The sequence below is a fragment of the Plectrocnemia conspersa genome, unplaced genomic scaffold, assembly GCF_051122295.1.
Source record: "Plectrocnemia conspersa isolate PC_06_02 unplaced genomic scaffold, ASM5112229v1 ptg000005l, whole genome shotgun sequence".
Classification (NCBI taxonomy): domain Eukaryota; kingdom Metazoa; phylum Arthropoda; class Insecta; order Trichoptera; family Polycentropodidae; genus Plectrocnemia; species Plectrocnemia conspersa.
The window spans coordinates 30792131-30819904 of NW_028277169.1; the positions used below are offsets into that span (position 1 = coordinate 30792131).

At 34.7% G+C, this 27774-nt stretch overlaps 1 protein-coding gene across 14 annotated transcripts in view; it reads right to left on the bottom strand.

The window, feature by feature from the left end:
- Positions 1 to 27774, bottom strand: part of dpy (fibrillin-like protein dumpy) — a 218877-nt gene that overhangs the window by 73377 nt on the left and 117726 nt on the right. For 5 of the 14 annotated variants that reach the window (XM_088185560.1, XM_088185550.1, XM_088185548.1 and 2 more), the window contains 20 exons: positions 26426 to 26679; positions 25629 to 26364; positions 22049 to 23224; positions 21783 to 21989; positions 21207 to 21500; positions 18142 to 21138; positions 17349 to 18017; positions 16562 to 17275; positions 16304 to 16498; positions 16050 to 16232; positions 15853 to 15984; positions 15066 to 15786; positions 14519 to 14694; positions 13525 to 14451; positions 12289 to 12426; positions 10682 to 11467; positions 8252 to 8395; positions 7844 to 7912; positions 7557 to 7637; positions 616 to 5880 (listed from right to left, as the gene is read on the bottom strand). In XM_088185560.1, the coding sequence (XP_088041686.1) occupies positions 616 to 5880; positions 7557 to 7637; positions 7844 to 7912; positions 8252 to 8395; positions 10682 to 11467; positions 12289 to 12426; positions 13525 to 14451; positions 14519 to 14694; positions 15066 to 15786; positions 15853 to 15984; positions 16050 to 16232; positions 16304 to 16498; positions 16562 to 17275; positions 17349 to 18017; positions 18142 to 21138; positions 21207 to 21500; positions 21783 to 21989; positions 22049 to 23224; positions 25629 to 26364; positions 26426 to 26679 (15864 nt within the window). The remainder of the gene's footprint in view (positions 1 to 615; positions 5881 to 7556; positions 7638 to 7843; positions 7913 to 8251; positions 8396 to 10681; positions 11468 to 12288; positions 12427 to 13524; positions 14452 to 14518; positions 14695 to 15065; positions 15787 to 15852; positions 15985 to 16049; positions 16233 to 16303; positions 16499 to 16561; positions 17276 to 17348; positions 18018 to 18141; positions 21139 to 21206; positions 21501 to 21782; positions 21990 to 22048; positions 23225 to 25628; positions 26365 to 26425; positions 26680 to 27774) is intronic. The other 9 variants (XM_088185558.1, XM_088185557.1, XM_088185555.1 and 6 more) reach the window with 3 other exon arrangements.

Here is a 27774-nt window from a genome sequence, read left to right on the forward strand (position 1 = left end):
AACCGATTTGAACACAGCTTTAAATTGATAAGCAATGATTGCTTTCAAATCTAAGCGTTGTTGGACATAATATTTATCTAACTAGCAAAATATCCAATCGTTATATTTAATATATAATAATAACAATGAAACTCAAAGCAAAAAAGAGATTAAAATTCATTTGTGCACTTAGTACATATTAGATTGTTCAACATGATATAACTCCGAAGATAATATTAAACTATATGAATAATATTTTGACTATATCGATTAAATCATGCGAAACAGACCTAAAGTTCAAAATTGAATCATAATTATTAATGACATTTGTTAAATTGATATTCCATAATGTGACGGCGCTAAACGTAGATACTCGTTCGTAGAGTCATTCATAAAATATTTCTTATTTACTCAAACGCAATAACTTAACAATCCTCAACGTGTGTTATAAATTGTATGTGTATAATTTGGTACCTAATAACAATGCGTAAACAAAAAAAAGATTTAGAAACAATCTCAAGCACATTGATATTATATTTACAATACATAAAGCTAGATTATCATAACATTATATTATCAGGCAATTTTAAATAAATAAATAAATATATATTACAAATAAAGTATTAGCTGTTATACCTCTTTTGCAATCCGTCCGGGCATTCCCGATTACACCGTTAGGACACTTGCATACCAATATGTGATAAGACACCGTACAAATGGCATTGCTCCCACACTCTTCTGTCTGCTTCATGCAAGGATTTTCGCAAACCCCTGAGTAGCAGGCCTCAGATGGTGGACAATCGGCATCAGCCACACATTTTTTGTTAGTCGGTGAATTAGTATTTTGAGTCGGTGCTATTACTATCGTATAGTTAGTAACGTTTGTCGCTAATGTTACGTTTCCTACATTGTTAATTGTGAGATTTATTTCTGTGACATTTTTCTTACTAATCGTAGACAATGTAGTTTCAACATTCGTCTCGGTTTGATCGGTTGTAAAACCATCTGCATCAACCTTAGGTCTTTCAGTCATGTGACTCATATTAGACTCATCAATAAAGTATTCATTCACAATATCGTCTTCTTCGATTTTAGTCGTAGGAGTTTCAATTGTTGTTGTTTCTCTCAGTATTGTTTTGGTAGTTGCAATACTCGATTCAACATCACCTTCGATTTTAGTTGTAGGGATTACAATTGTTGTTGTTTCATTCAGAATATCTTTAGTAGTCGCAACATTCAGTCCAGAATCATTTGTATTTGATTCATCAACAAAATCGTCTTCGTCGATTTTAGTTGTAGGAGTTTTAACCGATGTTGTTTCTCTCAGTATTTCTTTGGTAGTTGCAGTACTCGATTCAACGCCCCCTTCGATTTCAGTCGCAGGAGTTTCAGTTGTTGTTTCTCTCAGTATTTCCTTACTAGTTGCAACATTCAGTCCAATTTTAGTCGTAGGAATTTCAATCGTTGTTGTTTCCCTCAGAATATTTGTATTAGTCGCAACATTCAGTCCAGAATCAGACGTATTTGATTCATCAATAAAGTATTCATCTACGTATTCGTCTTCATCGATTTTAGTTGTAGGAGTTTCAACTGTTGTTGTTCCTCTCAGTATTTCTTTACTAGTTGTGACATTTAATTCAACATTATCTATGATCTTAGTAGCAGAAGTATCAGTTGTTGATTCTCTCAGTATTTCATTACTAGTTGCAACATTCAGTTCAATTTTAGTCGTAGGAATTTCAATAGTTGTTGTTTCCCTCGGAATATTTGTATTAGTCGCAACATTCAGTCCAGAATCAGTGGTATATGATTCATCTGTAAAATCATCTTGATCGATTTTAGTCATAGGAGTTTTTACCGTTGTTGTTTCTCTCAGTATTTCCTTGGTAGTTGCAATACTCAATTCAATATCACCTTTGATTTTAGTCATAAGAGTTTCAGTTGTTGTTTCTCTCAGTACTTCTTTACTAGTTGCAACATTCAGCTCAATTTTAGTGGTAGGAATTACAATTGTCGTTGTTTCATTCAGAATATCTCTATTAATCCCAACATTGAGTCCAGAATCAGTTGTATTTGCTTCATCAGTAAAGTATTCATCATCGATTTTAATTGTAGGAGTTTCAACGGTTGTTGTTTCTCCAAGTATTTCTTTAGTAGTTGCGACATTCAGTTTATCATAATCTATGCTCTTAGTGATAGTAGAAGTATCAGTTGTTGTTTCTCTTAGTATTTCTTTGGTAGTTGCAATACTTGATTCAACGCCACCTTCAATGTTAGTCGTAGGAGTTTCAGTTGTTGTTTCTCTCAGTACTTCTTTACTAGTTGCAACATTCAGTTCAATTTTAGTCGTAGGGATTACAATTGTCGTTGTTTCATTCAGAATATCTTTATTAGTACCAACATTCAGTCCAGAATCAGACGTATTTGATTCACTAATAAAGTATTCATCATCGATTTTAATTGTATGAGTTTCAACGGTTGTTGTTTCTCCAAGTATTTCTTTAGTAGTTGCGACATTCAGTTTATCATAATCTATGCTCTTAGTAATAGTAGAAGTATCAGTTGTTGTTTCTCTTAGTATTTCTTTGGTAGTTGCAATACTTGATTCAACGCCACCTTCAATGTTAGTCGTAGGAGTTTCAGTTGTCGTTTCTCTCAGTACTTCTTTACTAGTTGCAACATTCAGTTCAATTTTAGTCGTAGGAATTATAATTGTCGTTGTTTCAATCAGACTATCTTTATTAGTCGCAACGTTCAGTCCAGATTCAGTCGTATTTGATTCATCAATAAAGTATTCATCATCGATTTTATTTGTAGGAGTCTCAACTGTTGTTGTTTCTCTCAGTATTTCTTTACTAGTTGCAACATTCAGTTCAATTTTAGTCGTAGGAATTTCAATTGTTGTTGTTTCCCTCGAAATATCTTTATTAGTTGCAATATTCAGTCCAGAATCAGTCGTATTTGATTCATCAATAAAGTATTCACCGTCGATTTTAATTGTAGATGTTTTAACTGTTGTTGTTTCTCTCAGTATTTCTTTACTAGTTGCGACATTCAGTTTATCATCATCAGTGATCTTGGTAGCGGAACTATCAGTAGTTGTTTCTCTGAGTATTTCTTTACTAGTTGCAGCATTCAGTTCAATTTTAGTCGTAGGAATTTCAACTGTTGTTGTTTCTCTCAGAATATCTTTATTATTTGTAGAATTCAGTTCATCGTCACTCGTATTTGATTCATCAATAAAGTGTTCGTCCAAATAATCGTCGTCGTCAATTTTAGTTGTAGGAGTTCCAACTATTGTTGTTTCTCTTATTATTTCTTTACTAGTTGTAACATTTAGTTCATCATCATCTATGATTTTAGTAGCAGAACTATCAGTTGTTGTTTCTCTCAGTATTTCTTTGGTAGTTGTAATACTAGATTCATCATCACCATCAATTCTAGTCGTAGGAGTTTCAGTTGTTGTTTTTCTCAGTATTTCCTTACTAGTTGCAACATTCAGTTCAATAGTTTCTGCGCTTTCAGTCGTAGGAATTTGAATTGTAGTCGTATTTGATTCATCAATAAAGTGCTCGTCTTCATAGATTTTAGTTGTATGAGTTTCAATTGTTGTTGTTTCTTTACTAGTAGTTACATTAAATTCAACATTACCTTCAGTCGGAAATATAAACTCTTTAATCGGGTCATCCGTTGTATAAACTAAAGTCGTCAATTCAATCTTAGGTGAGACAGTCGATCCTCGAGTATCAATTAAAGAATCATTAACATCGTTCTTCTTTCCATCTTTAACATAATCAGTGCTATTCAGATATGTAATAAACGTATCATTATTAAGATATGTTTCATTGAAATGGATTAAAACTTCAGAACTATCACTTCCAGTAGCAATTTCATTGAATCGAGTAGTTGTCTCTAGTTCATCCGTAGTTGATTCTGAAGTTACAGTTATATTTTTTGGAAGCATTGTTGTTGTATCGTATTGTAAAGGATTAGAATCATTAATATTTCCCAAGTTAAGTGGCATTAGTGTTGTTAAATTATTATTTACGTCAATGCTAGAAATATATTTATTAGTTGTCGATTTTGGCTTTGTTGTTGTGATTGCAATATGTTCATGAATTTTCCCTGAACTTGTTTCAAAATTGTTAGATTCTGTCGTCTTGATCATATTGAGAGGTCCATTAGGATCTACTGTGCTCGATGTATCATTTTCCAACACATTTGTAAGAATTGTTTCTAAATTTGAAGGTTTTAATGTTGGTATGTTATCCATTGCTTTTTCTGTAACGTGAAGTGTAGAATGATTGTCCATATTTGCAGGCGATTCTGTAGAATATTTATTGAAAGACAATCCTTCTGTCGTTGTTCCTATTATAGTTAAAGGATGTGATGATGTTGTTTCGATGCGAGCTGTCGTTTCATCATCAACAGTTGTTAATATGTTGATCACGTCAGAGCTTTCAGTTGTATCGTTTGTATCACTCGTGTGAATATACACGTCTTCGCTTGGTGGCGTGTTTGTAGTGAAATCGCCACTTATTGTCGTGTTGTACACTTCAGTGAAAAACTGATTCTTTGTTGCAGCATCAATAGTATCTGACGTATCGATACTAGGATATTCAGTCGAGTTTGCTATATGAGTTTTATTGTCGTTTGGTTTTATATTAGGTCCCTTACCTATACCTAATGTTCCTTGCATGCTTTGAACACCATAAAAAAAGTCATCATCTTCAACGGTAGATTTATTGTGAGTAGTAGAATCGTAATATGGTCTCGTTGAATCAAATATGCTTTGAGTTGTCTGCTCATCATTATTAAAAATAATGCGATCTGGATCATCAGAAGTTGAGGTTTCTACATTTGGTGTAACAGTAGATGTTGTACTTTCATCTTCAATGTATTTTATAGTTGATGTTAAAAGATCATTATTTATAGAAGTAGTTTTATTCTCAATAATATTTTCCGTTGTTGTTTTAGTTAAATTGTCATCAGGTAAAACAGTTTCGAGCATTTCAATAGATGAAGTGCTTTTATCTTTAATTGTAGTTATACTATCTAATGTTGTTGTTTCATATTCAACATCTTTTACATTTTTCATTGTAGTTTTAGATAAGATTCCATCATCATTAGTGATAGTAATTGTAGGTGTTGTCACATCAACGTCAATATCTTTGCCTGATGTAGTTGTTGTTTTATCCCCAATATCAATGTTCATTGCTTTTGTGGTTTTAGATGAGTTTTCATCAGTTTCATAATCATCCGTTGATGAAATGGATTCATCTTCAACTGCACTTTGCGTGCTTTTTAATATATATTCAGTTGTACTTTTATGTGAGTTATCAGCAGCAGTTTCAGAAGTTGATTCATTTTCAACCGTACTATGTGTTCTCTTTGTATTACTTGCAGGTGTTGTTATTTCAACTGTTGATACGTCATTTTTAGTTTTTGTTACTGTACTTTTTGGAGCCAAAGTAGGCGCAGTCATTTCAATGTCTGATTCTGTTTTAGTATCATTTTTAGACACATGTTTGATTGATACCTTTGTAGTTCTTTCAGTAGTAGCGTTAATGATTTGATTATAAATATTTGTCGACAAAAACTCATTGTATTTAGTTTCATATGTCGTTTCATCAAAGTAAATCTCAGTAGATGTACTCGTCGAATCGTCCAATTCGATAACGTTTTTATCTTTACCCAAGTTAACAATCGTCACAATAGTCGGTATTTTATCATCAAATACTGTGGTTCGATACGGTTTTGCGGTTGTATCTTTCATTTTTTCTGTAGTCAACGTAAGAATGTCTGTAACTGTGTGTTCGTCTACAACTACGTCAGTAACATCTGTGTCGCTGGCAGTGCCAATTATTGTGTGGGTTAATGGAGTTTGCGTGGTTTGTTGATCTGTTAGAATCGTCAAAGAAGAATAACATATACAAGTTAATCAGTGGCTATAATTATCGTACATACATGAAGAAAATGCATGCAAATGTTATAAAAGATTTATTCAGATTTAGATGAAGATTTTTATATATACATATACAGATGTGTATGTACATAAAAATAAATAACAGAGCATACATGCATTTTTACCATAATTCAACTTAGTAATCAATACAGCAAACCATATATTAAATCTAACTTAAATTAAAAGCAGTGTTAATGTATCATGCAGGGTTAGATTATGTGCATATATTACAGTTCATATTTACACATACTAATAGTAAATAAATAAAAAAAGATCTTCACACACTTTTAACACGTCAAAAAATCAATTCATGTTTTAATTTGATTTGTTTAATGATTTGTGAATCTTGCTGAATATGAATGACACGTGAATATCTTCGTATCTAGATATAATTTGCTATCTCTTAACAATAATAAGTAATACATATTATTTTAAATTAGAATTCATAAGTATATTTGGATAATAAAAAATATATTTTTTTATCAAAAATTTTTGATAAAAAAAAAAAATACAGTAATCAATGTAAAGATCGATAAAATAAATTGATTGCAAAAAAAAACACGACAAAGAAGAAGCAACTACTTTTTGTTACATTTTTAGATACTTTGGATCAATGGTTGTATCATATTATGCCATTAAGAAATTTGGATCTACAGAAGGCAACGGATCGATCATTAACAAATTATATTTTTAATACCTTAGAAATTACAATAAATAAGTTAAAGAACGTCTCTATCTTAAGAAATGAAAGCTTCTTTTATACAGAGAATCTATACTGTAAATAATTATATAAGATGACTGGTGATATTCACATAATCCTAGCTTCAGTATCAATATTAACAGTTAAACATGTATCAATAAATTTCAATGATATTCGTATGCGTGTGTGTAATGTGAGAATGTATATGTGTATGTATTTATCGTATAAAATATATACATATTTATAAAAAAAGTATTAAAGACTGCGTTTGAAGCGGAGAAGCGAGTTAGAGTACTTGTATAAAATTACACATTGATTGTTTTCTGTACAATGTTGGATGATCAAAACTGGCTTTCCGTCACACTGGAAGATGATTCCAAACCAGCAAAAATCATTCGTTTTAAGGAGTCACTGAAAGACTGCAAGCATGATGATCCTAGACTCGGGAACGGTTGTGTTAGTTATCGACCAGTGCCTCTCGATTGTCGAACACGCAGCACTGGCGTCATATATAGCATGTTTTTTTTCAGGTTATTATGGAATTTAGTAGTATGGTTTTAAAAAAACAGCAACACACTTCATTAATGAATAATTAATAAATGTTTGAGATATTTTTCTTTCGGTATGGGTTTAAAAACATCTCAGATTTAATAGTCATGAAGTAAAATGCTCATCATGTATTTATAAAATAATTTATGGTATTAACTAGCTGATTGAATATAATAATAAAAAAAATTGACTTGCATTTTACTTTTATTAAGTTGATTTAATTTAATTAGATTATGATTGATTTGTATTAATAAATAAATAGATAAAATATCTATTGGGTACATAATCTAATTAATTTATAATCAATTACAAAATCATTATAAATGATATTATCATGAAAATGTGGATAACTTTTAATCTTACCTTGCATGCAAGCTCCAGAGAACGGATCACATGGAATTCCCGGAGGGCAGTGTTCACAATTGGAAGGCGTTGGATCTTTACCTATGGTTAAAAATAATAAAAATTAATAAGAAGTTCTATCATTTGATGTAAAGTAAACAAAATACAGATTTGGGTGAAAAATTTGAAGTGAAAGGGAATGCAAATCTAAGAGCTTTTTTTTGACACAGCATTGAATTATCCTATAAATTTAACCCAATCTGTACGCATTACATTCAATAAAAGAAAAAAGATAGCCAATTATATACTTTGAATACAGTGGCAGCCATCGCAGTGAGCGTTTCCTCTACAATCCAACGCAGTCTGACATTGACACACTGAAATATGAATTAGAGATATGAATTAATCAACATATCAAATATGATGTCTAAAATCAATATCAGACATGTTTATTTAATATATATGTAAATATATATAATAGATCAAGTATTAAACTAGCAATCAGCTTAATCATCTTAATGTGGTTGTTTTATATTAATTTTAGCAAAAGACATATGTATGTAAAAATAAAATTTGGATATTATATGAATGATTTTAGAATAGAATAATATGTCTGATAAGGATTGTAGACATTTCTAGTGTGTACAATAGATCTAAAATTTAAGTTTCATATGTGAATGCATAGCGCTAAAACCAAAATAGTTTTAGTTATCAACCTTTGATGCATATCGGTTGATGGTCCCGCACTTGACAGTCTTGCTTCGAAGAACACGGACTCGCAACTGTGCAAGGATTCTGACACTTTCCTTGGATACATGCTTGTTGAATTCCACATTCATCGTGCGTTGTGCATTCAGAATCTGAACGGTGCAATTTGAGAATATGGATTATTGTTGTTTACTTAAAAATTAAATATATACAAATATACATATTTATAAATGAGATCATGTATATAGAAGTCAAATACTATGATGACTAGAAATTTATAGTTTATTGTTACTCAAATATTTATGTCATAGTATATATTTCAACTTCTATATACATATTATTAAAAACATAGTCAATATCATATTTGTTTAAATAAAACTGTACAACAATTTTTTATTTTTTTTAGCCGTAATCTTTTTTTTAATATTGACGATTTATGTAAAATATTTTCTTTGACTAACTACATAGTATCTAATATACATGTATTTTATTGAAAATTTAACCCTGGTGATTATACGTAATATTTATAATTTTTTAAAGTAAAAAAGTGAAAATTTTGTCATAAAAACTACAAAAATATATTTTTTATTTTATGTAATATCAATGTTTTCGTTATATGGAAGGTTTAGATTGTATTATTTTTTATGAATATGTGTAATTTTACCAATAGTTTTTTAGTATATGCTGTATTTTTCAATATTGTAACTTTCATTCAATAGTTTAAATGATAAAACTACAGTATATTTGCATAAATAATCAAATCGACCATAACAAAATATATAAAATATAAAAACAGATTATATTTTAGCTAATTTTTTTGTATTTTATATTATTTTATTATCTAATCTAGAACATTTTTGATCTCTAATTTTTTTTTAAGTTGAATTACAAACTTTTTCATAAATTTTATAATAGACGCCACTTTGCAACAAGACAGCAGATTAAAATCATTCTAAAACAAGAAAGCGAATCAGTTTGACTAACAAACTTAGCCGAGTTATATACAAAAAGCCCTTTTAGAGCAAGTTGAATCAATATTAATTAAACTACGGTAGTTATGGTGTCCATAAATCTTGTTATATACCCTGTAAATGACAAGAAAATATATTCTTATTTTTTTTCAAATTTTTTTAAGGAGTTTTTTATGTTTCATATATCCACTATTTTTATAAAAGTTGGGGAATCAGACTGGCTATCAAAAGTAACCTTTAAAACCGCGGCAGTTATTGTATCTTTAAAAATACATTTAAATTTAAAAAAAATGTGTAAATAATGTTTAAGTTTTTAATTTTTTTAACAGTTAAAAATATGTTGTAAATAGTTGCTATTATAAATATGGTAAATCAATCTGATTCTTGCCAATATATTGACAAGAATCAGTTTCACGACAAATAAAATATTTTTTTACATTTTTGGTACTATTTGAATTGTTATTTTAAAACGTTTTTTATTTTCTTAGTTTTTTAAAAAAACAAATTTTATAACTTAAATAGTCACTATTTAAGATATAAATAAAACTGGCTAACGAACTTAGTAAAAAAAAATATTTTATTGAAATTTATAGTTTTTGCTTTTTTTTATATTAATTTTTAATTTTTTTAAGATAAAAAATATCTATATTTTTATACTGCCCTTCAATTACGAATATGTATTTTGCTTTAAAATTTATAATACACGTAAAATACTATAATGTAACATAATCATTATTAAAATTTAATACAAGTAATTTAAAAAATCTGGCTAAAATCAGACTAGTAAAAAATAAAAATATATTCAAATATGACATTGACTATTAAAAATACATCAAATAAGCATAAAAATATAAACAATATTTATAAAAAAGTGCATAAATAGAACACATTTATTTCATTACTATAAAGCCATTTAGTACATCAACAACATAAAAAAAACCAACCACCTTTTGTGTATCATTTTTTTCTTGCTTTGTCTTATTAAAATAACCATTATATTAATATTTTTATATTGTGTATTATATATATTTATAAATTGCGTGGTGATTGTATAAACATTATATATAAATATACATTAAAAAAATCCTCTTCCCTGTCACACAGTCTTTGGTATTAATCACGAGGATTCGATTAAACCCCATCACCGTGATAAGCTCAACTATTATATGGTTAGTGTGCAGCGTATTATTACATGTGTGTAAGCATAGAAGTACAACAACAACGTGAACGAAGAAAAAAAGAAAGAGTTTCTATAAAGGAAGTGGGGCAGATATCTGAAAAATTCAATGCGCTTCCATTTGAAGACGTTATGCGTAGTTCTACGAGACATTTAATAACCTGGAAATTGAAGATAATATTAAATCATTAGAATGAAAAAAATAGTAAATAGATCTAATTATTACGGAGTATACAATAATTATCGCACAAGCCACCATTTATACGGATATCCGAATGTAGTGATTTTACCTTTGAGACATCCATATTTCGCGTCTGGCATAAACCCGTTGGGACAGAATTTGCAGATTGGTTTGTGCTCTTCGACGTAACAAGGCGCGTCTGTGGTACAGGTTACGTTAGCGCAAGGATCTATACATTTGAAGTTACGGCAAGCTGAGTTTGCCGGACATCCGGTGTCTCTTAAGCATATTGATACGGAAGGATAGCAGTCTTCTACGCATATACATATTCGCTTATGATCTAAGACTTCGCACGTTTTTCCTTCTGGACATGGAGATTCTACTTCGTTGCAAGGATTGCGGCATTCTCCTTTGATGCATGCCATATTCGAGGCGCACTGTTCGTCTCTTAGGCATTCGGCGTTGCTCGGTGCGCATGTGAGTTCTCCTAGTTCGTTTAAGATGAATCCAGATTTGCATACGCACACCGGCTTGTGTTGTCTGACTGAGCATTTTTTGTTTCCTCGGCATGTAGCTGCTATATTTTTACAAGGATCTCTACATTCGTTTGTAGGTATATCGCATTCCAAGTGCGATGGACATTGGTTGTTGTTTCTGCAGCTGTACGTCGAAAGGTTCGGTCTGGGTTGAGATGCCAAGCATTGCGGATCTGGATTACAAGCGACCTTCGGAGATCCGACATAGCATTGAGGGCACGAGCATCTGGGACGATGGAGAGCTGCTCTACAAATGGCTCCTTCTCCGCAGGCTCCGCGCAGTTTGCACGGGTCGATGCATTCCAAATTGACGCAAGCTTTCTCGCGCGGACAGTCAAAGTCTCCGGTGCATTCGATATCTATCAGCAGTCAAGGATCGAGGGAAGGACAGGAGAAAAGAAAAAGCATACTTAAGAACTGTGAAAGGAAACTTTCTCACGAAATATTGCATGCTTTTCGCGTTTGACGATAGCCTGACCGTATAGCTCGCTAAAGAAAAATGAAGGCACTCGCAAATAATGTACAAGCATAGATATTTACAAGAAGCCTGTTTTACCATCCATAATAGGTACTGACTTACATTTAAAGCATGAACAGGTGAGAATGCTTCCTGCACAGTCCCAACCTGACTTATCATTCACTCGATAAAATAAGCAATGACAAACAATATCATATCATTCATAAAACGATATTGTTCCATTAGACGATATGATGATGGATGTTAAATAATGCATGAAATAGAAATTGCCTTAAAAAAAGATGCAATCGAATATTGTATGCCATGTACTTTCTATAAATAATGTGAATTGAACATTTTTATGATAAGACAGATTAGACCTTATTCTTCATCAAATGAGTTAAATGTGAAGAAAAATTATAGGTATAATATATAATATAAATATACGTATATATAAGTATATATAAAAAAAATCACAGTACAGGAAAGAGTTTCTCTATAACCTCATCCAATATAATGACTTCTGTAAACTCTTACAATCACATTTTACTAAAAATAATATGCACCACTATACAAATGTTATTCTATAAAAATCGGTGTTATTTTCACAAAAAAGTAAATGTATGAAATTATATATATAAAAGGTATTTTACATATTATCAATAGTCGTGCACAATTTACACGTGTATATTTTATAAATGTACATCATTTTTACAAACTTACGGGAGTAGCATTCTACGTCTGGTCTTCCCTTTGTTCCTGGAGGGCAACGGCACACAAACTGGGCGCCTTCTCTTAGACATTCACCGTTTTTGCCACAGCCGGTCGTACGACAGTCAATAGGCGTTCGATCGACAGAACCTATTACATATATATTTAAGTTTATGATAATCACTAAGCTGGAATTACCTATTAATTACCATTTAAAAATAAGAAATTTTGTTTAAAAATAACGCTTGGAAGGCATATTGCCTTAATCTTATTTAAATAGTAGCTAAGCACCAATTATATTTAAACAGTGATATTAATCATCGTATGCTATACCTGCTTGAGTATTGCACAACCGGGTAGTTGTCCCGAGCAATTCCTATCTATATAAGTTACTTATTTTTTTTACTAAACGCGCAATGAAAATGCTATTGAAAATTATCATAGCATATTTTTAGAGCAAAATGTTTCAAAAACATTGGAACGAACTGATATATCAAAACTTATCCAGATGGCTTTGGCATATAGGTTTTTTTTGGTTGACCCTAATATATTTTTTTGATAAGATATTTGCTATTTACAACGTAAATATTTAAGAATCTTTCTCTCACACCCTAAAATCAAAAATATTTTTTTTTGCATAGCGAGAAATTTTTGTGTATTTTATATGACAAAAGTGCAACAAAATTCGTATAAAACTTATATCACCAGAAAAATTAATAAAAAAATACTTTTGCTAACAGAAAATTTTTCCAGCTTTTTTTTATTTTCTTAAGCCAATAACGATATTTTTGTGATATTTTTTTCAAAATCTATATATTTATGATCCACAAAAAATAAGAACCTTCATCCCATATCCTTAAAATACTGAAAACTTGTTGCATAGCAAGATATTTTTTGCTGTTTTATATAAATAAAGTATAGCCAACGTAGTGTAAGACTTATACAATGATATTCACAAGAAAATTAGTCAAAACTCGATTAATTTTGATTTATCTGGCGATGTTATAAAAGAACGTTTGGAAGATCGCGACTTTGTTGTGAGATACATTCTGATCAGAATTGTCTAGATTTTATCAATATGGTAGTTTATGCATCAATACTGTTTAATCAGTAATATGATTCATTGTATGCTATATCCACTTGTGTATTGCACAACAGGGTAGTGTTCCGAGCAAAAAAAAATATAATGACTCGGAAATTGGTCACAACTTGCAAAAACATAAAAAACAAAAAAAAATATGTACTTACATTCAACTATCGGATTTCCAGATGGATAATTGTTAGGACAGTAGCATTCGGCTCTATCTTGGGCTATGCGACACACCGCATTTATACCGCAGTGCTTCTCTTTGCAAAGATTTATCAATTTAATTTCACACACACAATTCTTATTAGCATCTCCTATGCAGTTCGGTGGACAACTACACTCGTAAGTTGCATCAGGCATATCTCGACAGCGTGCGTTGATTCCGCACGGATTTTTTAGACACGCGGCATCGCCGCCCAATTTGCATTCCACGGAAGGATTTCCAAAGTATCCTGGAACGCATTGGCATTGAGCTTGTCTGTTCACAATGCGGCATTGAGCGTTGATTCCGCACGTTCCCGGTTCAAGGCAGGGATTCCTGCAAGTCTTATCCGAGCTGCATTGCTTATCGGCGGCGCAATCCACGTCAGAGTTGCATTCGTATGGAATACAAGCGTTTAATGGATCTCCACTGTGACCATTTGGACATAAGCAGATCGTTTGATGTTGAGATACGTGACAAAGAGCGTTTCTGCCACATGGAGAAACGCCCTTATCGCATGGACTTATGCATTGACTGTTGGAGCAAGTCTTTTCGTTGGGGCAGTCGTTATCGGTCACACAACCAGACGAGCATACATCGTTGAGGCAGATCTGTCCTTTGGGGCATTTGTTATTGGATTTGCACTCCATTTTGCATTCACCACTGTCGCATCTTTCGCCGCAAGAGCATTGGGTATCACTCGAACAACTCTTGATGCAGTATCCAGCTGCATCGCATTGGCAATTAGCGTTGCATCTTACAGGTGGCATTGTGCATTCTACCAAAGGATTGCCTAAGAACGACGACGGACAGCTGCATTGTATACCATGATTGATTACTGTGCATTCAGAGCATTTACCGCATTGATTGCTAAGAGTGCAAGGGTCTATAAAAAATAATTGGTTAAATTATATACATCTTATTTATAACATTTAAAATCACTCTGTATTTACCTGTACACTTTCCATTGATGCAAGCTTCAGTTGATTCACATGATACATCACTACGGCATCCTGATTTACAAATTCTGCTTTCGCATATTTGGCCGGAAGCACAAGAAGAGTCACTGTTGCATACTTCTCTACATATTCCACGAATGCATTTCTCATTTGATAAGCAGTTTTGATCACTACAAAGTCAATAATAATTATAATGTCCATTTTACAACATAATATTTTTATTTAATAAATATAAGATAAGATGAAGTGATTTCTGTAAGGATAAGCATAGTTGATTTTTTTTCAACAAATGTTTTGTTAGTATTGGTGTGATCGATTTTGATCTGTACATTTTTAGTTAGCTTAAAGCTGAATATTGATATTTAAACTAAAAATATCATTATCAACATGTAGAAATAAATATGAATAAGTAGTATATGAAAAAAATTGTGAAAAAAATTAAGGAATTTTTCAAAGCATGACCAAAACATAAAATTGCCATAAAAACATATTCAAATAATCTTATATTTTTGGTAAAATTATTCTATGGCTTAATAAATACCTTCTACAGGATGATTGACAGGCGCCTCCGTAGCAGACGAAAGAATCGGGACAGTCTCTATTGTTGCTGCAAGTGATTGATTTCTGTTTACATCCAAACACTGGATCGCCTTTGAGCGGAGATGGACAAGAGCATATCTTGGCATGGTTTTCTACTTGACAAACCGCGTTAGTTCCGCAAGCAGTGGGTGATTCGCAGACATCTACACATTGGTTCTCGATGCACATTCTATCACTCGGACAGCCGGTGTTGGAATGGCATCCGATTTGGCAAACCAAATTATTGCAAACTTCTCCCAATTGACAGTCTGAATTTCTTCTACACACTGGTTTGCAAGTTCCGGATGTTAAATCGCAACGTTCGTTAACCAAGCATCCTGAATCAGAAGAGCAAATTGGTCGGCACAGTCCTTGGATGCAGCTCCATCCATTATTGCATCCTCTATTCTCGTGACACGCAAGAGCTGGAGTTCTTACACAACCAATATTTGCCGTAGGATTTGGAACCATTCCGTCCGGACATGAACAACTAGCCCTTTGATTGGATACAGAGCACAAAGCGTTTGGACCGCATGGATTATTGGTCAAGCAAGGGTTTATACATTTATTGTTTCTGCAAGATTCACTTGCACTGCAATCATCGTCCGAATGGCATCCAAACTGACACGTGTTTTGTAAACATATGTGTCCCAAGAAGCAATCATTATCAACACGACACGTTACTGAAAACATTTTTATTTATATAAAATACGTTCAAGGAGCAAAATTTAAGATTTAAGGATACTTACAAATACAATTTTCGCGTAAGCATCTTTCATTCAAAGCGCATTGATTATCATTCTGGCACACTGGTAAACACATACTGTTTCGGCACGAATATCCTTCGATACATTCAGAGTTATGTTCGCATGAGATTGGAACTAAAAAATAATATTATTTAGAACATATTTTATTTTTTATGTATTTTATTATGATTTATACATACTTCTAACACATTCAACTTCTTGATTTCCTGTAAATCCGGCTGGACAGCTACACTGAACTACATGATTTGTGCAGGAGCATGCAGCGTTCAATCCGCAAGGTGGATTTTGTTGGCAAGGGTTAAAGCATTGTCCTTGAACGCATTTTTCTGATAAGTTACACTCTTCGTCCATCAGACAGAAGGCTATAATTTTAAATAAGCAATGTTTTAAAATTATACATTTAGAAACATTAAATTAAAATAAATAAACTCACGTCTACATGTGTTTTCATAGCAATATTTCGCATTGGGACAATCTTTATTAGATGTACAAGGTGTTGGTTTTGGATCACATCCATTAGGTATATCATTGGGATTTCCATCGTAGCCTGCACGGCATTCGCATTTTGCAGCATGATTAAAGCTTTTGCAGTCAGCGTTGCGTCCGCAAACAATGCTTTCACACACATCTATCAAAAAAATGTGAATAATAGTAAAACAAATTAGATTATTATTTTATAAATGAAACAAACCTCTGCATTTTGGTACTCCATCGTTCATTATACACTCAGCGCCATTTGGACAATCTTGACTATTCTCACATTCTACTGGGATTCTGCAGCCTTCTTTATAAGGATCCCCTATTGTGTCTTGAAGGCATATGCATTTATACGATCCCCTTGAGTTCTGACAAGATGCTCCTGGTGCACATGGACTTTCAGCGCAGAAATCGATGAGTTTACAGCTACCTTTAGGATCTCCTGTGTATCCAGGTTGGCATTGGCACACAGCGGCGTGGTTTTGCGCTGAACACAAGGAGTTTGGTCCGCAGTTGTTCTTGGCCAGACACACTATCTTACACTTGTTGTTTTCGCAAAACTTATCGCTAGAGCAATCGTTGTCTGAGGTGCACTCAGATTTTTGGCATCCGATGAGTGGATTTCCAAAGAAACCAGTCTTACAGTGACAAATCGCTTCGTGACTGACCGCGCTGCATTCTGCGTTCCTACCGCAAGCTGAAGCATCATCGCATATTCGTTGACATTGACTTTGTCCGATACCGTTAATGATACACTTATGAGTGCCTAAGCATTCATCGTCCGATTGGCACTGAGCTTCTCTTGAGCAAATACTATTGAGGCAATATTGGAAGTCAGGACAGCTCGAGTTCGAGTGGCAGGTGGCTTGACAAAGATTTTGAATACATAATTGATCGCCGATACACTCTCTAGTGCTTGTACACAATGCTAAAATATCATACAAACATTAATATACATATAAAGTCAATATTGAGTTGATTAGACATGATTTAATACTCACAGGTGCATAATCCATTAGCGCATTGGGTACCAGCCGGACATTGCGTGTTAGAGGAGCAGTATTGTAAAGATATGCAGCCCAATAATGGATCACCAGATGTTCCAGGTTGACATGAACAAGTCGCAGAATGATTTTCGACAATACAATTTGCCCTTTCACCGCAGACTTTATTGACTTGACACGGATTGGCACACTTGTTGTTAATGCAAGCAGTTTGAGAGGAACAGTCAGCGTTTTCGACACATTCCAACGAGAAGCATTCTTGATTGGGATCTCCGTTTGTTCTCAAAGGACAGTCGCAGACTGCCCTGTGTCCTTCTGGTGTGCAGAAAGCGTTTTTGCCGCATGCTCTACTTTTTTCGCAAGGGTTCTTACATCTGCTATTTTCGCATACGGCTGAATCGGCGCAATCAGAATCTACGAAGCAGTCTCCTGGTTTTCTGCAACCTCCTGTTATTGGGTCGCCGACCATTCCGGTGGAGCATTGGCATGAATAGCTTCCGATTGAGTTTTTACAAACGGCTGTACTGTGGCATGGACTAGAAGCACATTCGTCGATATCTCTGCAACGATTTTGCACAAAGACAAAACCTTGATCGCAGATGCAAGTGGCTCTGTGATTCACCACTTGACATGTGCCTTTCCCACAAGACATTCGTTCGCATGGTTCTGTAAAAAATAAGCATTAATTAATATATCATGCATTATCAATAACTACTAGGGTTTTTGGGTCCAGGTTTAGGCAAAAATACTCAGACCAGATTAATAATATTTAAAAAAAAAATTAAATTACCTGTGCATTTATTTGAGTGTGTATTGCAGTACTTTGTAGCAGGACAGTCATCGTCTCTCAGGCATTCTACTTTAAAGCATCCAATACTCGGATCAAACGCATCTCCCAAATGTCCAGGAATACAAGCACACGAAGCTGCGTGTCGTTCTATACTACATATAGCATTTTTGCCGCACTGCAACACTCCGCAAGGGTCTGTGCACTTTCCTTTGACGCACGATAGATTTTCAGCGCAGTCTTGATTATTCTTGCACTGTCCGGGTGATAAGCATCCTTTGACAAACGGTTCTCCAACTGTTCCTTCAGGACATACGCATTGATAAGAACCGGGTGTATTTAAGCATATAGCGCTCTTATGGCATGGATTGTCCAAACATTCGTTATGATCTTGACACGAATTCAGCACTTCAATGAATCCACTGGCGCATTTACATTGCGAGTTGAGGCACACTTGATTTGGTTGACAATCTACATCAGCATTGCATCCGGATGCACAGATTCCATCGTTGCATATCTCTCCAGGCAGACAGTTGCTATTTCCGTAGCAAACCTTCGAGCACATGTTGTTGTAGCATCTTTCGCCGATGGCGCACGCGCCGTTTTCCGAGCATGGTAAATTGCACTTATTGGCGATGCACATGTGTCCATTTGGACATTGATTGGTAGTTTTGCATCCGTGTGGCATTCTGATACAGCCTTGTTCGGGAGAAGGATTGCCTTCAAAGCCTTCTGGGCATTCGCAGAGAGTGGCATGATTCTGGCATTTACAAATAGCGTTGGGGCCGCACACGGCTTCATTTTCGCAAGGATTCATACATCTATTGTTGATGCAAGCTTCGTTCGATTGACAGTTTTTATTGTTTCTGCAGCCTATCAAGCAGACTCCGTTGATACAAGCTTGCTCTTCCATGCATTGAGAATTGCTCACACAAGACGTTATGCATACATTCTGACTACACTTCTCTCCATTAGAACAATCGCTATTGCTTCTGCAAACTGGTTGACATTGTCCATTAACGCAGATATCAGACGAGCAATCTACATCGGATTTACACCCTTGAATGATTCTGACGCAACCTTGACTATCTTGGTTCAATCTGAATTTTGCCGGACAGCTGCACAAAGGTCGTCTATTCTGCACAGTGCATATGGAATTTCCATTGCATGCACCTATGCACGGATTGACGCATTTGTTATTTTCACAGATAGATTGAGATGGACAGTCTTTATCGCCGTTCGGACAGTTTCCTTCTGGTCTACATCCCTCAGTCACTGGATCTCCAAGTTGCCCTTGGGGACATTTGCAAGTGTATCCAGTAGATAGAGCTTCGCACACAGCTGACGGATGACAAGGATTTGGATTGCATAATTCTGTAGCTACACATTCTACATCAGGTATTGGATTAGCTTTGAATCCGGGAGGACACTGACACACTGCTCTGTGATTCTCTGCAATGCATACGGCATTATCTCCGCATGAGTCTTCATCGCAAACGTCATAGCAAGTGTGGGATAATCTATTGCAGAGTTGATTAGGTGGACAATCTATATTGTATACGCAAGGTACTAATTTACATCCATCGGTCATATCATTAGGATCTCCAGCGTATGATCCCGGTGGGCACTGACATCTTGCCACATGATTATTGGTAACACAAATAGCTTGCGGACCGCAAGTTACAAAATTACAAGCAGGCTGACATTTGAATATATTATTGTTGTTTCTACATATTTCCGATTCGGGACACTGCGCATCAGTAGAGCATTGGTTCTTTTGAATTTGACTACAACCGTTTCTATCTTCAGGATTTCCTGTATATCCAGACAAGCATTGACATTTTCCTGCATGGTTATTTGTGACGCATTCTGAATTTTCTGGACAAGTGAAATCTGAGCAAATGTAGAAACATTTCAGCACTCCCAGAGGATCGGCTCTGCATTGTGCAGATTGAGAACAGTCGTTATCAGTTTTACAGTCGGGAGTAGATGGCTTATCACAGATTGAGGCGATGGGGTTCCAGATGTAACCATCTTGGCAGCTGCAAACAGCTCGTTCGTTTTCTACTCTGCAAGCTTCGTTCTGACTACAGACTACGTTTGCGCACAAGTTTGCGCACGTTCTTGATCCGTCTTCGAGAATCACACACGAATATTCTTTATTGCAATCGCTATTTTTGGTACATGATCCTTCTAATGGTATAAGCTTTTGTTCCGGTTGACAACCAACGCTCAAGTCGAATGGATTACCTTTGAAATCGTTAGTACAGATGCACACGGACCTGTGGTTATGTCCCACGCAAAGTGCATTTGGTCCACATTGTATTTTACTACAAGCATCGACGCACTTCCTGAAGTTTTTCGTTATTTGGAAGCATATTTCATTATCATTACAATCGCCGTCGTAATAGCATTGTTCTTTGATTGAACATCCGTTTATCAAGTCACTAGGATTTCCTACGTATCCAGGAGGGCAAACGCATTTTCCTGAATCGCACATTGCTCTTGGACCACATGATACATTTTCACAGACATTTTTACACTTTCCACCATCACAAGATAGTCCATTGGGACACAGAACGTCTTTACTACACTTGCAAGTTGTCGGATCGTCGCACTGAGGTTTTGGTATTGGCATGCAGATGGCAAATGGATTTCCAGCATGTCCGCGTTTACATCTACAGTCATATCCTCCTAAGGTGTTGATGCAGACAGCATTTTGCCCGCAAGCATTTCCATTACATTCGTTGATGTCTTGGCACTGTACGTAAGGATTTCCGTGATAGCCAGGAGGACAAGCGCATTCGATGCTCTTCGGTCCATTTTGGCATAGTGCGCCCTGTCCGCAAGAAGTTGGAGAGCATTTGATGATCGCCGTGCTGACGCATCCTTCATAAGGATTTCCTCTAGTGCCAGAATTACAAACGCATTGATTGACATTGCCATATTCGCAATGTGCGTTTTTACCACAGGTTGGAAAACATTCTGGATATTGTGTAGCTGTAAAATAAATAAGGAATAAGTAGCTGTGATAGCAATTCATATTTATTTTAGTATTCAACACTTACTGGGCATGCAAAGTAGATCAGGGTTTCCTTCAAAGAATGGGTTGCACACACATTTATTGCTATTGATGTCGCACACGGCTCCGATGCCGCAAATCACGCCTTCGCATCGTTCTTTACATCTGCCGCCTATGCACACTTTAGGTGATTTGCAAAGAGTTACAGCTGAGCATACGTCTGGTTCGCAAGATCCTCCAGGGAATGGGTTTCCTGAGAATCCGTTGAGGCATTTGCAGGTTGGTCCTTCGTTGGTCACTATACATGTTGCATCTTCTGCGCATATGCGTTCGTCACACACTAAAACAAATAATCGTTGCATATAATTTCACTAGCGCCTATCAATTAAATTATATTTTCGCTAGTAGAAATATATGTATGTATATCTATTGAGGAAAATGTATTTGGTGAAATTTCACTAGTGCAAACATAACTTTACTAAAAAATACACGTTCACTGTAACATTTATACATCGCGTTTATATATTGATAACTCGTGTCTTAGAGAGACACATTGATGGTGAACCGACATGATCACAAAACTCAAAAGAGCTATATTTGAAAATGTTTTTGTAATACTTACATGATAAGCATTCACCGCTTGGAGATTCTGTGAAACCTACAGTGCATCTACACCACGCAGCATGTTCATCTGGTTCACAGTAAGCATTAGGTCCGCATGACAAGCTTCCACAAGGACTTATGCAAGCTCCATCAACGCATGCTAGAGTTGGAGCGCAGTCATTGTTTGATAGGCACTCTGCTTTCGGTGAGCCGCTCAATAGAACACCTATAAAAATATGTTTTTATTTATAATCTTGTTAATATTATAAACTATAAAATACTTACATTCGGTTTTGTAAGGATCTCCCATCATTCCTTTCGGACAGACGCATTGATATCCACCCTTGGTGTTTATGCAGTGAGCACCATAGGCACACGGAGCATCAGCACATTCATCTTTATCGACACATCCTAATAGAGGATCGCCTTCATAGCCAGAAGCGCACAAACATTTTGGTGGATCGCTTGGAATACATTTAGCATTGATGCCACATGGGAATCTTTCACATGGGCTCTTGCATCTTTGGCCGTCTGACACGTCTAAGAAGAAAGGCGGAGGGCACACACATTCACCGGGTTGAACGCATTTTTCATTCGCTGTACAATCACCATCGTGGACGCATTTCTTTTGAGCTGGAGCGCATAATCCATTGTGGGGATCGCCGCTGTATCCAGATGGACAGCGACACTCGTAAGATCCTGGTTTATTGACGCACTCTGCTCCGTATCCGCAAATCTGTTGACCGAGCGCGCATTCGTTTATTTCGTCGCAAGAACCATCATCAAGGGTGTGAAAGCCTTTAGGACAAGCGCAGTAATTCACGCCCCCAGAAATTTGTATGCATTCTGCTCCCATCGGACACTTTTCGCCATTCGAGCATCCCGATAAAATGCAGTTACCGCTAACCATTTTATAAGGCGATTGACAGTGGCATTCGGTGTTGTTGCATTCCTCGCAAACGGAGTATGGATTACCGCTGAAACCTGGAGGGCATTTGCATTCGTAGCTTCCCGGAAGGTTCTTGCAAGCTGCGTTTATTCCGCATACCATCTTGTCCCTATGTTCTGTGCACTCGTTGACATCTCTACACTTTCCGGATTCTTGGTTTCTTATGTAGCCCTGCAAGCATATGCAGACACTCAGGCCGTCGTCGTTTACGCACTGCTCTCCAAACGGACACGGAGAGTCCGTGTCGCAGCGAGATATCTTTTCTGATTTCGCGCAGCCTTCTCTGTAAGGATCGCCCTTTGCGCCGCTTGCACATTCGCAAGAATAGCTCCCAGGCAGATTGTTGCAGATGGCACCGGGTGGACAAGGGTTCGCCGCACACTCGTCCAAATCAGTGCATCCACCGGTGATTCCCGGTGTGCCGGTGTATCCATTGCTGCATAAGCACTTTGCCTCGTTGTTGATTAGCATACAATGGGAATTTGGTCCACAGTGAATGCTTTCGCAAGGATCTGTAACAGAAATATAGTATTTATATACAGTGTGCCATAATAATAACCATATATATTTTTTTCTCATATATAGAAAAGTATGTAAACTACCACTGATTTCAGTTATCAGCAAATTTATTTTTTAAAATCTGTTGCAAAACACTTTTTACTATATAATTATAGTATAATCATACGAGTTATACGCCTTCTCCTTAAATATATTTTCGCAATAACAGATTTTTTAAATTACAGCTCCACTTTCCTTTTAAATTATTTAATATTTTTTTTCGATATTTTTAACCTTAAATCAACAATAGCAGTGGAGATAAAATAATCTCAGTTAAGCTATATTATGTTGTATTATACAATTAAAGTTAGAAAATGGCAAATGTGGTGCTAAAAATTTAATTTTGGAAATTTTGACATTGAATATCTCTTTAAGGGTTGTTAGTGAGGATATTAGGGCTGCCATCAAAGCACAAAAGCTCAACGTGTCGCCTACATTAATTCAGAAAGGTGTTAGTTTGCAGTTTATGGGTATCTCATAAATTGTTTGAGGAAAACCTCGAACAGCGAATCTTAATATGCCAATAATTAATGATTTTAAAACAGGAACATTTATTTTTGAGTAGAATTTTTACTGTAGATAAGTAGTGGATCTTTTACTTTAATTATACTCCCAATTCCAAACTTCAATAACAGAAACACGCCGCAATAAGATAATGTTATGCATTTGCTGGGATATGAAGAGCACACTACCTAATTATTGAATTATATGCGGCACATATAGTGTGCTTAGCTAATTTGTTTTAAAAGCGACAGACTATTAAAAATAAGGATAATTTTACACCAAGAAAGCGCTCGTCCTCGTGTATCCTAGAAGACGATAGAAAAAATCAACTTCTTTCTCACCCACCGTATTCTACAAATTGCATTAAAAAAATTCTTATCTATTTAGATCCCTAAACCAGTTTTTAGGTGGAAAAGGTGTTTTACAGAAACGGATATAAAAACGGCATTAAAAATATTTCTTCCAAAAAATATTATTTTACGAATCAGATTTTTGAGTATCATGTAAAATCAAAAGTAATAATTATAAAAGCAATATTTTTTTCATAACATTATTTATCATATTACCTGTAAGTATTTCGTTTTATAAAAAACATATATGTAAGTTTACTGCTAATTGAGATTTTGATAATTCTATAAGATAAATGACTGACTATAAATAAAATCATAAAAATATTTAATGTAAATACGATAAAAAAAATATTTTATACAATAAAAAAATAAAGTTGATTATAGCAATTCAGGTTTCTCAATTGAGTATGTAAGTTTTGTTTTTTGCCGTAATACAAATATTTATCTTATGCCAATAGATGATATCTACTAACTTTTTACTTTATTTATCATATCATCAACAGGTATTTTGTTTTGTATTGAACATACTAAGTGAATAACTTGTATTTGCTATTTTAACACACTCGGGAGGAAACGACTGAAATATTTTTTTTTTTGACATGATATTTATTAATTTAAATTAAGTATGCAATTGTATACTATTTTCTTATGACTTTTACACTTTATGTATATTATTTGTTTACGATGCTTTATCACTATTGGCACATATGACGTTAGTATGTTTCGTAATATTATTAATTGTATATATCTTACTGTTTTTAATTATTTTTCAGAAGCACTGATAGTATTGCAAATCTTTGTCTCAGAACCCGTTGGCAAAAAATTAAAACTTGAAGATTTTATTACGAAGCAATTTATACTTTTAATCCTCTCACATGATGTTTATAATATATTTTAATAGTTAAAATATGCTTAGTTAATTTTTAATACAAATATTTATATTCAGTCAAATTTTTCTAACACACATAAAAAAATATTTTATAAATATTAACTGTTACGTTGCTACCAACAATCTTGTTATATATTTAAATGCTGAATTTTTATTGGTTAACAGCTAGAGCCTCAAATCCAAAACAAAAGAATACAATACACAGGTCTTCGAAAATTAATCAATATGGTTAATTTTTATTTTTATTTCACGTGTATTATTATAAACCGCTCATTAAGGAAAAATTTGGGCGAGCGTGTCCAGAAGCAGATTGGAACAATTATATGTAAGAAGATATAATTATATTATTGATCTAATTTATTCATTATTACGTAAAATTAAGCGCAAATTTGTCATTAGTAATCAACGGTTTTATTATTCGACTGAATTGTTTAATTTAGGAAATTAGCAGTAAAAATTAAAATTAGCAATCAGCGCAAATATGTGATTATACTACTGATCTCAAAATTTAAATAAAAAAAATTGTAATATTTTTGAAAAATCAGGTAATATTCAGATAAAATCAGCTTCTAATTCTATACTTAAATATATTATATTAAATTGAATTTATCTTACGTCTGCAGTCGTTTCCGATGTTAGGTTCAGGGCACAAGCATCTCTTGTATTGGTCACAAATGGCATTTCCTGGGCAATCGTGGTTCTCTTTGCACGTCACAATTCCGACGCACTTCACTGTAGGATCAGGATCGGCTAAAAATCCTTCAGGACATTTACAAGAATAAGATCCTGGCGTGTTGATACATTCAGCTCCGATTCCGCAAGCGTCCGATCTTAAGCATTCATTGACATCAGCGCAGTTCTTAAACGGATCTCCTGTGAATCCTGCTGGACATTGGCATAAAAAATTTCCGGGAGAGTTCGAACAGATGGCATTTTGTCCGCATCTTCCCGATGGTCCGTTCACTTTATCGCATTCGTTTATATCGATGCATCCTGCTGCTATATCGCTGGGATTGAAAGTCCAGCCATCTTCGCATATGCAATAAGCTTCTTGTCCATCTGGTTTGCAGAACGCGTGAGGGCTGCATTTGACATCATCGCACGGAGCTTTACAGGCTATCCTTGGCGGAGATCCTACATATCCGGATAAGCATTCGCACTTGAAACTTCCAGGTGTGTTGGTACAGACAGAGTATTCGCCGCATAGCTGAGGTTTATCGACACATTCGTTGACATCGGCGCAAACCGATCCTCTTGCCACAAATCCGTCTTTACAGAAGCATTGATTTTCGATACATTCCGCGTTGTTGGTACAGTCGAAGTTTGAGTTGCATAATATGTTGACATCCACCTAAGAATATTTTTTCGTTAAAACTATCAGAAAACATTGACATTGTTTATATAGTAAATACCTGTTCGCAGGCGACTTGAGCATCAGGTTTAGCGGCGTATCCTCGCGGACAGACGCAGTTGTATCCTGGGGCCGCATTCTCGCAAGTTGCGTGCGGGCCGCATGGTCTTTCTAGGGCAACGCACTCGTCAATGTCCACGCAACCCCTAAACGGATCGCCAGTGTACTCTTCTTTGCATGTACAAGTAAAACTACCGATGGTATCGCTACATATTGCGTTCTCTCCGCAAGGGTTGTCCACGCATTCGTTAACATCTGAAAACCACGCAAGACAATACTTACCAACCGCTGCCATATTTTAAGTCCTAAAGTATAATTTATCGGGGGTTTTAAATCGTTAAATGTAGCTTTTTGTTATGTAAATCGATGAGTTGCTCGCTACAGAATCTACTACATATATATATACAACGAAAACTATTAACCGATTAGTGATTTAGAATTTGACATTTACTGTACAACTGTTCTGTAATGTAAAACTTCAGTCAATAACTTGTAATCTAAATCTTTGAAATTGTATAGACATGAAAGGCAGTTGTTATATTGTTTATTCATATGAGATTGTGAAGAACGGAAAACAGATATTTATGCTACAGTATGGTCCATTAGTCGCTTTACTATTTTAATTTATAATATAATGTTTGAAGGGTGTAGAAAAAATGCGGCATATTTCATAACCGCTCTAATTTTTAGCTCTCATTTCTGAATTGTCTATGACTAATTTTTATTTTATTTTTTTAATTTTCTCCTGTAACCTGATAGGCATTAGCCTAATGCGTTACAACGGGGTAGATTTGTAACAACTAGATAAGTAAATCAAAATGTCTGGGAAAAGACGCCATTTTGCGATTGGAGCCGGTTTTTATTAATAGTGATTTTTTTTTAAATGAAACTATAATAGGGCTCAATCAAATTTTTCTCGATTTTCAAATACACAAATATTATAATAATTTACTGAATATTCGTTCTCAAATAAAATTTGCATACTTGAGCAGCATAGGTAGTAGTTTTTCTTTTTTAATATACCTGAGTGACTAGTGCCGCTCTAAAATCCATGATCTTTTTTCGCCTTTATTTTGCTACAAAATTCGCGAAAATGAGACGATCCTTCTCAACAAGAAAATGCTTTTAAATGCTTTCAAAAAATATTTGTGGCGGTGTCTACTATGACTGAATTCGCAGAATTCGTTCTTTAAAAGAAACAAAATTTTGGAAAGGCCCACCTTTATTAATCGTTTAACGCAAAATAGATGGCATCGCTTTAACTTGTTCAATAAAATAAAATCTCATACTTTTCATTGATTTAATATACATTAACCAGATTTAAAAAAATGTATTATATAAAATTATAGC